Source organism: Marmota monax, unplaced genomic scaffold (genome assembly GCF_021218885.2).
Source record: "Marmota monax isolate L192 unplaced genomic scaffold, Marmota_monax_Labrador192_F-V1.1 WCK01_AAM20220418_F8-fsc00048, whole genome shotgun sequence".
Lineage (NCBI taxonomy): Eukaryota > Metazoa > Chordata > Mammalia > Rodentia > Sciuridae > Marmota > Marmota monax.
The window spans coordinates 519,682-535,476 of record NW_026694895.1 but is presented as its reverse complement, the minus strand read 5'-3'; the positions used below and the strand labels follow the sequence as shown (position 1 = coordinate 535,476).

Here is a 15,795-nt window from a genome sequence, read left to right as displayed (position 1 = left end):
ATGCTTCCTTTCTATAAAGCCATCTAGATATTTACTAGATAATTTGGAACTCTGACAGCATTCCAAGATCATAATTTTTAATGTATTCTTTCTAAATAATGACAATTTTTTTTTCTCCAAGCCAAAAGAGGTATTCCCATGCTTGAAATGCTATTTTAATTTCTAATTTATTCTTAAGGGCTAATTTGCAAAATGAAATTGTTTGGATGATTGGCTTGCAGTAAACATGGTGTACCAAATTGGTTTCTAAATTTAGAGAAAGGTTGAATCTCCTCTTATAATAATCAAGAAATAATAGAAGTATTAATGATAATGAAGCTTCCATAATTAAAAAGTCAGATTCTGAAGTAACGAGCAGAAATGAACATTAGCAGGTAGCAGCTTCATTATTTATAATTCTCACAAATGGTTATTTTGAGTTCTTTTCATTGGATAACCCAACCTCCAAAATACAGTTTATTTAAATGGTAGTGTGATCTCTTGGACAACAGTGTGGATGTTATGTGCCATAATTAAGCTCCATAATCTTGGGGAATTTAGTACTATTAAATGTAACTTAAAGATACAGGAAACTGTAGAATTCTAAGAGCTATAAAAGAAAGGCAAAGTTGTTTTAATAGAAGCTGATTCCTGTGTCTGATATTTTTAAAAATTTTAGAAAGTGGTAATTATTGTTATTCGTACAAATGTTCTCAAAGAAAAATATTATACACATATAACAGAATTTGAGTATGAGTTCTATATTTTAAATATAGTAGATTCCATGTCCCTTCTTGGAGGTTTCTGAGGACTGATTTTTGGTAAGACCTCTTTGGCGTGCAATGTTTTATGAAGTCCAGCTTCACGAAGTGCTAACTCAAAGCGAAGTCGAGGGTCAGAAATTATCTGTAGAAATAAAATACAACTTAAGTGAATAAAAATCATTGAACTAAAACAAACTTTTATCACTTAGTTTCATATTTTCCAAAGTTGCATAATTTTTGTTAGATGACTAAATGACCACGAACTTTGTGAATACTGTGAATACATTCTGATGATTTTTACTGAAAACATCCAAGTACTTTTTGCCATTGTCACTTTCCACTATGTTAGTTGTTTCCAACATAGACTGTATAGAATATTGTATTCTAGATTAGTCAAAGTACATTACATTAAAATTATTAAAAGATGAGATAAAGAAACCAACTCTGAGTACTACAGAATCATTATTTATTGCTGACTGCAATATAAAATGCAGACAATCATTGATTAAAATAAATCTAAACCATAACCTTGTATATTTGTCTTTAAATAGACATTTTAATTTCCACATCATTTGGCATTATGCAAATTGTTTAAACACATGGCCACTACTTGGAAAACAAAATCAATAGAAACTTTCTTCCAAGGCCAGATTTCTATTTCAAACAGAACTAGAAAATGACTCCATCAATCTGATTCTAAGTGGGAGTAGACATATGAGTAATTCCATTTCTGTTTTCATTTCTTGCTGTTTGGGCCTTATTCCTCTTCCCCTCATATGACTACTAAATGTCAACAGATACTGCTTACAATGACAGGAAGATGGACACATGTGGGTTTTACACAATGAGGCATTGCACCTGGATTTGAAGATGCCCTAGGAGATGAGATAATAAAAGCAGGCCCTCCTTCAAAGAGTTCTTCAGTGAATGGGCATAATAAGAAGGTACAGAGACAATTGCAGTTTGTGCAGCATGTGACAAATGCTCTTAGAGTAGAAAAACATGGAGGTGCATCTCCTAGTGCTGGTGAGATGAGGATAGTCTCAGATAAGAATAAGCAATTGAGCTAATCCTAAAGTTCAACTTTTCATAATGCAGAGTGGGGAGGAAGAGAAATCAAACCAGAAAGGAAAGAACATGCAAACTTAGGTAAAATAGGTCAATTTGGGATGGGGTAATTTTTGTCAGAGCACTAAGTACCATTAAGAAACACTGGAAAAGGACACTTTTCAGACTAGAATTTCAAGTTAAAAGGCTTGAAGGCCATGCTGAGGAGTCTTAAGTATCTAGTGGGGTTGTGTTTATTTTTGCTTTCAGTAGAAAAGTAATATAATTATTGTAGTTCCATAAGAAGGAGACTCTGACAGCAAGTTCAGCAGGAATTAAATGGACAGGGAAAGAAGAGAGAGAGGCAGATCAGTAGTCAGGAGTCTACTACAATTGTCTAGACTTGAAATAATAAATGCCTAAGTGTGGCTGGTAGCAAGGAAGAACTATTAGAAACACTGTGAAAGAAGGAGATAATAGAATTTGGTTACTGATCAGATATAGGTGTAGGGAAAATGATGAGTATAGGGTCAAGATTAATACAGAGATGTTTCTCAGAAATAATCACCTGGAGCCTTAGATCCTCTTCTGCCTCAACATATTCTGTCTACTCTCATCCATTCCCTGTGATTCATGTTCAGACTGTGGCCTGTTGACTCCAAAATTATTTCCAGGACTTACCTTTTTATTCAGCTCCAGGGTAGTAAGGTCTAAATTTGTTTCATTATTCTATTTTTAATAGATAGTAAATAAAGAGGGGATCTCTCTCCTACCCAGACCTCCGTCTCCCTCTCCAGAGGCCGATAATCAGTTTCTTATAAAGGTGAACTAGACAGTTTGGCTTTAAACATAACATGAATGAAACAAATTCTCCTGCCAAATTTTGTTTTCCTTCTCTAGTCTTATATGGTTCATAGCAGCACCAGTTAAAGATTGTAATCCACTCATTTATTACAAGGTCCCAGGCAATATTCTAGGCAGCTAATATTTATTATTTTTAATCCTCACAAAGTCTTTGCAATAAATTACTTTAGGATAAACAAGCATAAAGATGTTAAAGCTTACATAAGCACCCATCTAATAAATAGTGGATGTAGATTTGAGTCCACAATGAGGGCTCTTAGCAATACTGCTTACTGTTTAGTTCATCATCCTTACTTTCTTTATCCCCTCCTTCTCCAAATCAGAGGCATTCATGGCCCTTTCACATCATTTCTAAGAGGGTTCTCCAGCCTTAAAAGGACCCCTTGCTCATTCTCAGCAATTTTCCAATCAGGGCACAGGCTAAAAACATAAATCTGCTTATATAATTTACTTGCTTCAAAGTCTCATGTCTGTAGGTCAGATGCCTTAGCAGCAAGCCTTAGGTTTGTGCAGCTGCTCCTAATCCATGTTTTCAGTCTCATGTCTCAGCACTTGTCACATACCCCATGCCATGTACCTTACACTGAAGACAAAGCAGCTGCCCTCCCCACTTTGGCAGCTGGTATTTGGAGATACTGTGAACCCTTATAAGTAATCCTCTCCCACAAACCTACTTTTTGTTCTTGTAAACCATCTCAAGCGAATTTTATTTCTATTCCAAAAGATCCTTTGACCTAGATAGAGCTCAAGATTTCTCTCTGACACGTTCTCCAACCTCCCAGTCAGGGTGAAATGCTCCTTCCTTCTCTTGCTGCAGTAACCCTCAGGCCTCCACTGTAGAGCTGATCTCACCCTCATGGCATGATTTCTGCACCCGCACTTTCCCTCCTAACTAGGGCTTCTGCTGACTTCCTGCAGGCACAATCTATCTTTTCAAGATGTAGCTCAGAGCTACATCTTGCACAGAACCAGAAAATAGTCTGTTCCATAAATATTTGTCCAACTAGTAAATCAATGAATTATCCTTGTTTTTATTCTCTAGCAAAGTATGCAGCACACAGTCAAGGCACAGTGGATTCATTTGATAATGGATGATGTTTCCTAGTTTTTAAATAATTAAATAAGTAGTTATCTTTTCTCCTTAGATTTTTGAAGTTAACAACTACTCTCTCCCTGAATTTCAGTTGTATTCACTTCTACTCTCTAACTTCCTCCCACTCTCCAACTTCAACCCCTTTCAGGCACAGACTAAAATTCCAAAGTTCCTAGAAATGGTTAAATAATTCCTCAATGGTTTTTCTACAGAAAATATTTTATTTATCAATTAGCTCTGATGAATTATCTTCTGTTCATTTTAATTTCTGAAAGCTTTCTTCTTTGTCTCATCAGTATCATTGGTTGTTTACTTATAAAATTTATGTTATGAATTTGTTTCTAAATTCTTAATGCAACATAGAAATATTTAAACAAAATAATATTAACATGACTTTCAAATGAAACTTTATAAAGTTAGTTGTTAAATGTAAAAACTAATTTTCAATTACAAATCTATAACATTTTCAGGTAAGTTGTTTCATTTATGGTCACCTATTAGTTATTTTAATATTAGAATTATGCAGTAATTATATGCTATCATTTAGATGTAAATATTATGTTAATATGTGTACTATTCAAATGTAAATATTGAAAACAATTTGTAATCCCAAACACACACTTTGCAGTTCTTATCATCATCATGGCTTTTGCATCAACTATGCTAAATTCCATAATTACCTGCTGTTCATTGTAAGTATTTAATGTAAAGAGGGGCTTTTGAAGAATAAACTCTTCTTCAATTTCAACAGCCATTCTAGCTTTTGATGCCATTGTATCCGACATCATTCTAACAGGATCAAATTGAGCAACAACAGCAACCTGAAAGAAGAGAAGGCAGGCCAATTGGAATAAGATATAAGCTAAATATGTTATAAATGTTTAATGCTTATTAAAGTTAAGAAATTTTACTAAACCTAATTCCTGAAGGGCCAGAAAGAACATTAAAACCAGGCTGGTCCTAGAGGTCCACAGAGGAATTAAAATTTACATAAAGCAAAATATAGAAAGACCATGAGATAGATATATATATTTGCTAATGATTAAATAATTATAATTATGATTCATTTCAGATAATTAATTCATCTTTCTGATGAAAGTCATAGGAAATTCTACATAGAAAACCTACACAAATACCTTGAACACAACCAAAAGTGAAAAGAATATTTATTTTTAACTGATAGCAACTTATTCCTATAGTAACAATAGCATGAAGTCTTTAAGAAAGTTTAATCTAATTAAGCTGAATCTAGAGCATATACCCAGTCAAGTGTGTTGGTAATATTGGGCGAGATGGGTGAATTCTACTGTATCAGGCTCCTAAGATGCCCAGAAACTGCTAGAAAACATTTTCTTCCTTCTACTCAAAAACTGCAAGAGTTATTTTAACATAAATGTCCTTCTGCATGATAATTCAAAACCACATCTTAATAAAAAGAAGTCACTAATTTTGTAAATTACATGCACCATTAGTAATACCTGCCTGTTAATTCTGAAAGTTAAAAATTAGCATTAAGCAAATGGCATTTTTAGTGCCATTTAGAAACTGTAATGAAATAAGATTAAACATACTTTAATTATTATAGATTTCCTAGCTAAAATATCTTATAATTCTAAACACTTTTTATATTTTTTAAAAAATACTTATTTTTTAGCTTTAGGTGGACACAATATCTTTATTTTACATTTATGTGGTGCTGAGGATCAAACCCAGTGCCTCATGCATGCTAGGAGAGCCTCTACCACTGAGCCACAACCCCAGCCTCAACAGTGATTACATTTAATGGGCATAGATATTTCTGTTTTCAAAGGGCTCACAGATGGAAGAAATTCTAGTCACGTGGAACCTGTAGTTATCAAAGTTGTATTTTGTATACAGAATGTGTTTAGTAGTAGTAACTTTGAGTCTTGACCCCAGAAGACTATATTATCTGCTAATAATTGAAAATTTGAATTTGTCAGATCCAGAATGACCAGGGCTTACATTCCTATGCTTTGAATTTCTCTCTCTAACCTATTTTATCAAGGAAAATGATGATTTAAGACTTTTGTGGGTTTACACTATATCTCTACCTTGTCACTTAACTAGATCTTGTTGATTTCAACCCTATTTGATATTTACTACACTTATGATTTTGGAAAAAGCACCTAGCCTTTTCATCTCCTCAGTTTCTTCTTCTGTAGAATGGGGATATTAATAGTAGCTATATCATTTAATCTGTAGAGGTTCAACCAAGTGGCACATAAGAGTTTTTGGAAAAGGGTTTTACACTTAGTAAATTTGTTAACAAATTTGAACTCACATTACTACAAATCTATAAAGCAGGTACTATTATTTCCATTTTTCAGATGAGGATATGGGAGCCGAGGGAGATTAAGTAAATGACCTTAGTATCCTCTGCCAGAGTCCCAACCCAAGTTGTCCTAGGTCAGAAGGGCACCAGAGGGCAAGTTCCTACCCATTATTCTGTATTACCTTACTGACAGCAAAGAGGAACCAGACACCTCCCCTGGTAGCTAGAACATAGTGTCAACAAAGAATGTAGAGCTTATGCATTAAAACAATCATTTTAGGTTTAAATTTCTGAGAATTACTAAGTAAAACTTTTTTATCACATTTCCCAAGTTCTTATATTTCTGCTCTTTCCATCTACTGTTTACTTTCATTTACTTTTGCTTAGTTTTTATTATACAAAGTAATGGGAGGTTTTTATTTCTCCACACACACAAAAAAATGTATTTTCAAAAAAAAAATGGCTTTTAACTTATTTGTTGACGGTGGAATATTTCCAAGCAAAGGTTCCTACCCCAAAGAAGATTATCTTGCTCTACCCACTTTTTTGAGGACAATAAAATCCTTTGAGTAGATGAAGTTTCACTGTTGCAAATGGGTACTATTCACCTAATAAACTAGAGGTGATATGGATGCTTTTAAATTCTGGGAAAGCTTTTTAAAAGGTGCTGATGAAGTTCTTTCAATATACTGAGAAAATGGAAATGGTTCAACGTAAATCTAATTGCTCCCTGGAATGAAGATCAGTGTCCCAATTTGGAAAAGTTATGTTTGATAAAGCAGATGTCATGAACTAAGTCCTAGTAATAATGTAATTAAGAGCAGTTAGAAACATATAAAAAAAAAAACACCCATGAAAATTTTCAAATTAAAAGCACCTGTTTTCTAAGGGCTTCTAGGCGCCTCTCTCTCTCCTCTTCTTCATGTACTTCTTGAAGGGCCACTTCCTTTTTCTCCATCAAATGCTTTTCCAATAATTGTTGTCTATATTTAACCCTTTAAAAATAATACAGGAAATTGATGAAATTATGTGCATGCATGAATATTTCATAACAACTCCCACTATTATGTATAATTATTTTGCACTAATAAAAAAATTACAAAATAAAAATAGCACACAGGAATGACGGGGAAGCATCACAGTAACTCTGGAGAACAGAGGTGCAGAGGCTTCTCAGAGGTGACATCATTCTCATGTTTTTATTTTACTCTGCGATTGATTTCTCATCTCCTAAGAACAAAAGACAGCATGTGAAATTTATAATGATTCTAATAATAACCAGAGAAATCCAGGAAAACATGAGGTAAAATCCAGTTCACTTTGTTCCTCATTGAAACCATTTCATTACCTTCAACTGCAGCTGTTGCAGCTGATCTTCCCTGAGATGATGACAGGCTCACATCTGAGTTTCTATAACATTTTAACACAATTTGAGATGTTAAAAAGACTATCCTACTGATTAAATATGCAGGGTTTTAGAAAGAAAAGTAAAATAAATTGCTATAGTAATGTGTGTAAATTATTTTGCTTACTGAAACTTAAACTAAATTTAATATACATTGTCACTCATTTTGTCAAAATGCCCTTTCTGAATGGTGTGTTAGGAAACTTAAAAAATTGCACTTTGACATCTGTAGATGGCAGCAAAAACATGACTTTCCCTTAGCATTATATTTCCACCCCCTTCATGTAATCAGATATTAAATCAGGACACATTTGAATACTGGTTTAATGCCACAAAGTCATTTGGTCATCCTCTGCTTCCCGCTTTGGGGCAGCCTCCTTTGCCATCTTCTTGCTCAAACATTTCTTCTACTGAATTACAGAGATGAGACTCATCTTTTTGAAAAAGTGAGTACCTGAATTCTGTGGGTAGTATTAGGCCATTGCTCTGTGGTTTAGTCAGCTTTTTTTGCTGCTGCGACTAAAAGACCTGACACAAACAATTTTAGAGGAGGAAAAGTTTATTTGAGGGCTCATAGTTTCAGAGGTCTCAGGAATGGAGAGCTGGCTCCATTTCTGGAGGCCTGAGGCGAGCCAGAACATCATGGCTGAAGATTGTGGCAAAGGAAAGCAGCTCAAGACATCACATCAGGAAGCAGAGAGAGAGGGGGGGGGGGAGAGGGAGAGAGAGAGAGACTCCACTTGCCAGACACAAAATATATATCCCAAAGTCATGTCCCCAATGCCCACCTCCAGCAACACCCTACCTGCCTACAATCACCACTCCATTAATCCCTATTAGAGATTAATGCACTGGTTGGGTTAAGGCTCTCCTAACTCAATCATTACACCTCTCAGCCTTTTTGCATCACCTCACACATGAGCTTTTGAGGGATACCTCACATCACTCTGTCGTCAGTCCTTGATGGTTTTGTTTCTGATTTATTTGGGACATCAGTCACAAATGTCCTTTGCCCTTAGTGTGTACTCCTGCATTTCTATGGTGCTATCTTCACTAGAGCCTTTTTATTCTGGGTTCTGACATTTATTGAGTACTGGCTACCCTTCAGGTCTTAGGCCAAGTGCTTTATGCTTTATCTTATTGAGTCTTTGCAACAATTATATATTGTAGTACCATTATATAACATTTTACAGATAAATAGATGGAAGCACAGACAAATGATGTAACTTGTCTAAACTCTCATACCCAGTAAATGGCAGAGCCAGAAATCAAACCCTTAACAACTGGTCTCAGATCCCAAGCTTACTCCTCACCCTTGAACCCCCAGGCAATTACTATGTTCTCCTCCTCTTCTCTCCCCTTGATTTCTCCACCCACCACAATGACTTATGAATAACTACTGTGTGCCATATCCTGTGCCAGATAGCATGGTCATGCTGAGAAAAAAGATTCTGTTCTTAAGTTTATAGTTTAACACAGAGACAAGAAGATAAGCGTACAAACAAGGCACACAGGACTTTAAGATAGGTTACAAATAAGGTCCATTGGGAATTTGGAGGAAAGTAAGATGACCACTTGCAGGGTTCTGAGAATAATGGATAGGTGTCAACAAGATCTTCATGGAGGGGACAGCATTTGAGCTGGATCTCAAAGATGAGGAACTGGAGAAGCACTGAGGGGTGAGGGCAGAAGAAGGCCACTTCTTAGACAGAGGAAGCAGGTGCAAGTGCTTGAGAGTGGCACCTCATTTGCCTCATCCTGGTCTCATGGGAAGGGCTCAGGGTTGCAAGAACACAATTAATGGATATGCAAAATAGACAGGTGCGGGGAAGTACTGTGACTGAACCTGACATCACATAGTTTCCTTGGAAAGATATATTCCTGGGGAGGAATAATCCTTAAAACTGTTGCTCATGAAACTGTCACTGACAGAGAAGCAAAGGGAGAAGAAGAAGGAAAACACTCAATGGAGATTTGTTGAATACAAATCTAGCATAGGATTTAGAAGGAAAATCCTAAGTGGAGGGTCATGATCTTCCAGACCCCCACCCATATCAGGAGATAGTTCAGTCAAGACACAGATTAAAGGACCACAGACCAGACCTCTCCCTTTCCTGATGCCTCCATGTCATGAAAAGCTGTATTTTTCATTTTCTCCATTTTCACCAAGGCATGACATAACCTCCCTAATGAGGTTCTACTCAATTTAAGCACTGAGTACAAGCTAAGTGAATGACTGTGAAGGTTCAATTAAAAGATACCTTGGGATTTAGCAATTACCATATGCTAATTCTTGAAACCTTTGGAAAGTTTCTCTTCCTGAGGGATATATAGGTTGCTTCGTCTGCAACAAAGTTTTTGTCTGTTTTGTGGAAAAGTAATGGTTGTTCCTGCCAGGGGATCTTGACTAGTGAGGAAGAAACTACAAATGAGATTAAGGCATTTATACCTGTGTCATGGGGAAGGCTGACTCACAGTTTACCTGGAGGCTCATTTGTTCATTTAACAGATATTTATTAAGCTGAGTGCCTGCCAGGCATCCAGTGCTGTGCTAGGCACTTGTAGTGCACTGGCAACACAGGAGATGGGCTCCTCTCCTCACAGGACTAGCAATCTAACAGGAGCTGCAGAGACCTACACAATTATAATACAGCAGGGCTTGTGATGTGTGGAACAATGAATGGGGCAGGGGCCATTGGGAGAGGCATCTTTTCCAGTCTTTGGGGCATCTGGAGGAGCATCTTAGAAGAAGAGCCCTTGAGACGTAAATAAAATAAAATATTCCTCACGGGGGTGGGGGGAGAATAGAAAGAAGGGTACCAGGCAGAAAAAAAATAGAGGTGAAAGCCTAGAGGCAAGAGAGTATGGTAAGCTTGAAGAACTGAACAAAATTTAGTGTGACCAAAATTGAGCAATACAAGATGACAGGTGCCAAGAATTCAGGCTGGAGAGGCAAGAGGGGCTGGGTTCTGGGCACTTTACAAGCATAAGGGCCTTTGATCAGGGAAATGTAACGATTAGAGCAAATCTGTCTTGCAATATGGAGATGGATAGTAAGGAGGCATGAGAGAGTTATCCAGATAGAAGTTGACAGTTTTCTGATCTACAGCAAAAGGGGGGAACTGGTAGGAGGCTGAAACAGACCTGGATTTTAAAGATGTAAAGAAAATTTTTTGAAAATAGAAAAAGTTTAGTTTATTTGATAGAGGAAGAACTTAAGGATTCTTTCTTGCACAGTGGAAAATGTTGATCCTCCCTAAAACTGGGAACTTAAAAACAAGGAAAAGAAGGAACTATGTTCATTTTAGACACAGAAAGAAATGCCTTCACTAGAGCAGGACTGGAGGGATAGATGGCAAATCTTCATCAACAAAATGGAATTGAAGTCATGGGGAAAATGCCAGCATCAGGAATGAGAACCGTGGGTCAGAAAAGTAGGCACAGAATTAATTCCTAAGGAAACAACACTTTAGAAAGGAACAGAGAGGGAACTATTTGGAAGAACAGGAGGATAAATGTTCCTAAAAAGTAAGAAAAATGGTATCAACAACGTCAAATGCTATAGAAATAGTCTAGAAATAATTATTGGGTTAAACTGTCATTGACATGGCAGTCTGTAGAGTGGTGGCTGAAGAATCAGTGGGAGTAAGGAAGTAAGAGAGGCAGTGGAGACAAGCCCTTCAGTAGGATTGATATAAGCGGGGAGCAGATACACAAGATTGTGCTGTAGGAAGCACTGGGCTGACCACAGAGGTTCTGGCTCCAAGGTGATGCTCATACTCTAATGACCTTGAAGATTTGCACTGGAAAATTTAAGGATAGAAGACACATTGAAATTCTTCATTTTTGCAGATGCAATAGCTTAACCTCAAACAACTCTTCAATTAAAAATGGGAAACTCTTTATGCTTCTTTTTTTCTGCTCTGGATAGAAAAAATGTCTTTGCCTAAAGAGAAGTGATGCAGAAAAACTCTTGGGAGAAAGCCAAATACTCACATATTCATGGAGAAAGAAAACAGCAACACAGTGAAGTCAATCATTTGGAAAATTTTCCACATAAATACTTTTGGCCATTTGAGGTAGCAGCTTTTCTCCAAATTAAACTGTTGCTATGAAAGTCAATGTCAGGAAGTGGCTAAACTCAATAGTTTTTAAGTTGTGCACTGAATTCCCAAACAGAAACCTTGTGATCATTTCTCAGTCTATTTTATGCTTCCTTAGTCAACAAAGGTTGAAAGTGCTGCAAAAGAGGCATTTCAACTTTTCTTGGGGGAGGAGAAGCATCATATTGTTCAAAAGCAACAGCTGCTGCAGAATCAGGCACAGCATTAACAATAATCTGAAAAGGATTTTATTTAAGCCTCTGGGCCTAAGTGTAGTTGGAGGGACAGTATGCTTTCATGTAGAAATGGAGAATTCCCGTATCATTTAGGAGACTTTTTACGTGGCTTCTGCATTTATACACAAATGCAGATGATTTGAAAACACTTTGAACTGTAGTATAAGCCTCCTGTGGCTTCAGTAAAACTTCAGGAAGAACTGACTGAACTATTCAGTACAAAATCTTGACCTTCCTCCTATCTGGAGTTACAAGTAAGACTACAGCAACCAAAGGGGTAAAAAGACTTCTCAAGAATGACCAGTAGCAAATACTATAATTAAAAATTTTTAAAAAATTAAGCAGTAAATAATACCAAGCATAAAGACATCTGAATTATAGTACTCTAATAGTATTGAACGGGTCTGAAATGTTTCAGGGAAGTGAGTTGCCCCTCTGAATTAAAGGCTGTTTAGAAACATATTTGCTACTTAGTGTTGAAGTCATGAACTTCAAAATTGAAGTAGAAAGTGTTAAATAGTCACATGCCACAGGTGCTCCTGCCAGAGGCATCTTATGGAATGTGTTTCTACCTGTTATAAATCCATTTTTGGCTCATATCCCACTCAGTAGGTTGTTCTTCCTGCCAATCGAGAGAGGACCCCTCCATTAGCCTCAGGGTACCCTGACAGGGAACAATGTGCAGTTCAAAACAGGTGGGCCAGGTGCCAGTACCTCTCAAACAAAGGGAAGAAGAAATCTACCCAGAGAAAAGAAAGGAAATCACATAAGCAGGCATCAAAGAGCCAGGGCCCAAAACTCCTATATCTCCTAGACTCTTTGCAGTGGGAATTCTAGCTGAAGGCATCACAGAGGCTAATTTCTGCAAATAGTAATGTGAATCTTGACACAAGACAGTGGCACCCTGGTACAGATGGGTATGGGGCAAGAACAAAGAGGACTCACAGAGCATCTACAGAACTAGGAACAGATGAACCCAAGCCAGCCCTGAACAGAGACCATTCTTTCAGCTCAGTGCACCTACTGGCTCCTTTGTGAAGCTACTGGAACCCCATTCTTTAACTGTTGGCTCCACTTGTTTTGGTTTAGATATGAAGTGTCCCCAAAAAAACTCATGTGTGAGACAACGCAAGAAAGTCTAGAGGTGAAATGATTGGGTAATGATTGCCTTAAAGTAATCAATGTATTAATCCACAAATAGATTGACTGGGTAGAAACTGTACGCAGATAGGTTGTGATTGGAGGAGGTAGGTCATGGGATGTGGCTTTGGTGTACATATTTTGTCCCTGGTGAGCAGAGTCTCTCTGCTTCCTGATTGTTGTGTCTGCAGCGGCTTTCCTCCATCACACTTTTCTGCCCTGATGTTTTGTCTCATCTGGGGTTCAGAGAAATGGAGTCAGTTGTCTATGGATTGACACCTCTGAAACCATGAACACCAATAAAATTTTCATCCTCTGTGTTGTTCTTGTTAGGTCTTTTGGTCACAGTGATAAAAAAGCTGACTAAAACACCATTGGTCAACATAGAGTTATTAAATACCTACCAGGTGCCAAATACTGTTGTAGGTACTCAAAATACAATAGTGGAGGGAGAAAACAGAAAAAAGGTTTCCACCCTATTAAGTTTTACATAATTTGTGATTTGTTATGTACAAACATATCTAAATTAACATTCTGATAACATGCATAATGTTGTTATCATAAATTATTTTTTAATTGGTCACAAAGTCCTAAATTAGAAAAGCCCTTTTTGGATTCCTGTGGAGTGATGGGTCTCAACTGTGACTGTCATTAGAATCATTGGAACTTATAAAAAAACTTCTGATACCAGGGTCCCAGCCTCTACTAATTACATCAGACCCTGGTGGTAAGGCTCAACTACTGGCATTTGGCAGAAATTCCCCCAGATGATCCCATCTAGCATCCTATGCTGAGAATCAATGTTGCATAGCTCAGTGGTTCCCAAACTGGAACTTACATTAGAATCACCTGGTAAGGTTGGGCTGCTAGGCCACCTCCAGAATTTCTGATTATAAATCACTGAGTGGGGGCTCCTCAGAGCTGCATTTTTTTAAGAAAACATTTTTTTCTAATTGCAGATGGATATAATACCTTTATTTTATTTATATATTTTTATGTAGTGCTGAGGATCGAACCCCGTGCTTCCCACATGCCAGACAAGTGCACTACTGCTGAGTCACAACCCCAGCCCCCAGATTTGCATTTTTAACAAATGGTGTTTCCAGGTGGTGCTGATACTGCCTCTGTGGATCACAAAGATAAATATACAGATTAGAGGGATTAGAGGGATAACCTATTGTTATCAAGACCAAACCAGGTACAAATTACTACCTAGACAGGGCTTATTTTTGTTTATGTGTGCCAAGTGTCACTGTTATATGCCTTGGGTATGATCCAAAGCAGAAATTCCTCTTGGTGCTATTGTCACGCAAGAGCAGGACCTTACAACTCTTGTCTTTCCCTACCCTTCTTGGTCCCATCCTGACCTTGGCTTTCTCAGATGTGGATCAGCTCCCTGATAGGCAGTTGCAGCAATGTCTGTTACTGAGTCTCTTTCTTTCCCTCCAATAGACAAAACATTCTTGCATCCCAATGACAGTTGAAAACCTCAGGCTACTGGCCCATATTTAAAGGGTCTATTCAGTAAAATCAAAGGAGGAGGAGATAACTGGAAGGCATTTCAGCCTTTAAAAGTAAGTATAAGCCACTTTGTTTGGGAAAAGTTTTTGCAGTCACAAGGTGAATATTTTCTCACACTGGAAGTAAAGACCATAAATGAGAGTAAAGTACATTCTTGTATTGGCTGTAATCAGTTTCAAGCTAGCTGAGTTCACCTGAGCTCAAAGTGCAACAATGTGAAAGTCAGAGACTTAAACCTGAGTCCAGAGTTGAATGCAGGACAAGAAGTGAAAAGAAGGGCCCTGGAAGAATGTTGCAAATACGTCCTAGAATTAGTACAAAACACCATTTATTGACACCATTTATTTTTCTTTCTTTTTTGAAACATTCCTATTCCTTCCTTTCTGTAACACTCTTTATATCCTTATATATCTTCAAATTTTCCTAGGCTACTCCTTGCCAATATTTTATTCAGGTTACAGGTAATATGAGGCGTTATCTGCAGAGATTTAAAAACAATAATAAAACCTACTAAAAGCCTGCTTTAAAAAAATTATCATGCACCAGTAAGCCTGAACAATGTTAGTAATAAAATTCCCCCTTCACTGAAGCACACAACCCCACTTGACCACACTCTTACCTAATCCTTTCAAGTTTTTCTTAATTGAAAGCCAGTGCTTCCCAGGTAACACTACTTCTATTGTAAACCCTTAAAGTAGAGGGTACCTGTGAATAGGAGGCTGCAATTTTTTGTTCCCAGTGATAATTTTAGAAAAGTTTTACCCATTGACTTTGGGATGATGCCATCATTTCTCTATCATGGTTCTTGGAATCGCTACTGGCTGCCTAGCTCATGTCCAACATTGACTGAAAATTGTTCAAAACTCCATACAGTTCCTTGCTTCCAGCATTCGCCTCACCTGTGCTTCAACAATCTATTCCTAGACCAAACTTGGAGCATGGCGTCACCTAGAACTCTTCTCCTGCCAAAATCATAAACTAGGGATCCTGTTTTATGGCCAGTCTCTGGGGTCACTGCATCAACTTAGAAAGGCTATACACTGCCCAACTCCAGGAAGCATCATTCTCATGAATAGCCTGCCAGCTTCCCATGTTCTCCCTCAATCTCACTCAACCAGCTTCAGCTTACTGATTTTCCAGTCTTTCAATATTTTCTATGTACCCTGTACAGACTAATAAGCTTTCTCTTGTGAAGTTTCTCATAAAGTTTCATTTTATCTCTACCTTTTCTTCCAGGCCAGGACACTCAGTCAGGTTTGATTTCATTCTCTCCCTGGTTTTGGATCTCTGGATCTACCTTTTCAAATGCAATGTCCTTAATTATCTTGCCTTCTTTTCTTTGCACACGCG

General features: G+C 37.4%; 1 protein-coding gene across 2 annotated transcripts in view; it reads right to left on the bottom strand.

Annotated features, from left to right (window-relative positions):
- Positions 1–724: 724 nt before the first annotated feature.
- The window catches only part of Ccdc148 (coiled-coil domain containing 148), a 356,434-nt gene continuing 341,363 nt past the window's right edge, over positions 725–15,795 (bottom strand). For both annotated transcript variants that reach the window (XM_046426939.2, XM_058573466.1), the window contains exons 12-14: positions 6,918–7,035; positions 4,428–4,568; positions 725–885 (exon numbers count right to left, since the gene is read on the bottom strand). In XM_046426939.2, the coding sequence (XP_046282895.2) occupies positions 739–885; positions 4,428–4,568; positions 6,918–7,035 (406 nt within the window). In that variant the 3' untranslated portion in view covers positions 725–738. The remainder of the gene's footprint in view (positions 886–4,427; positions 4,569–6,917; positions 7,036–15,795) is intronic.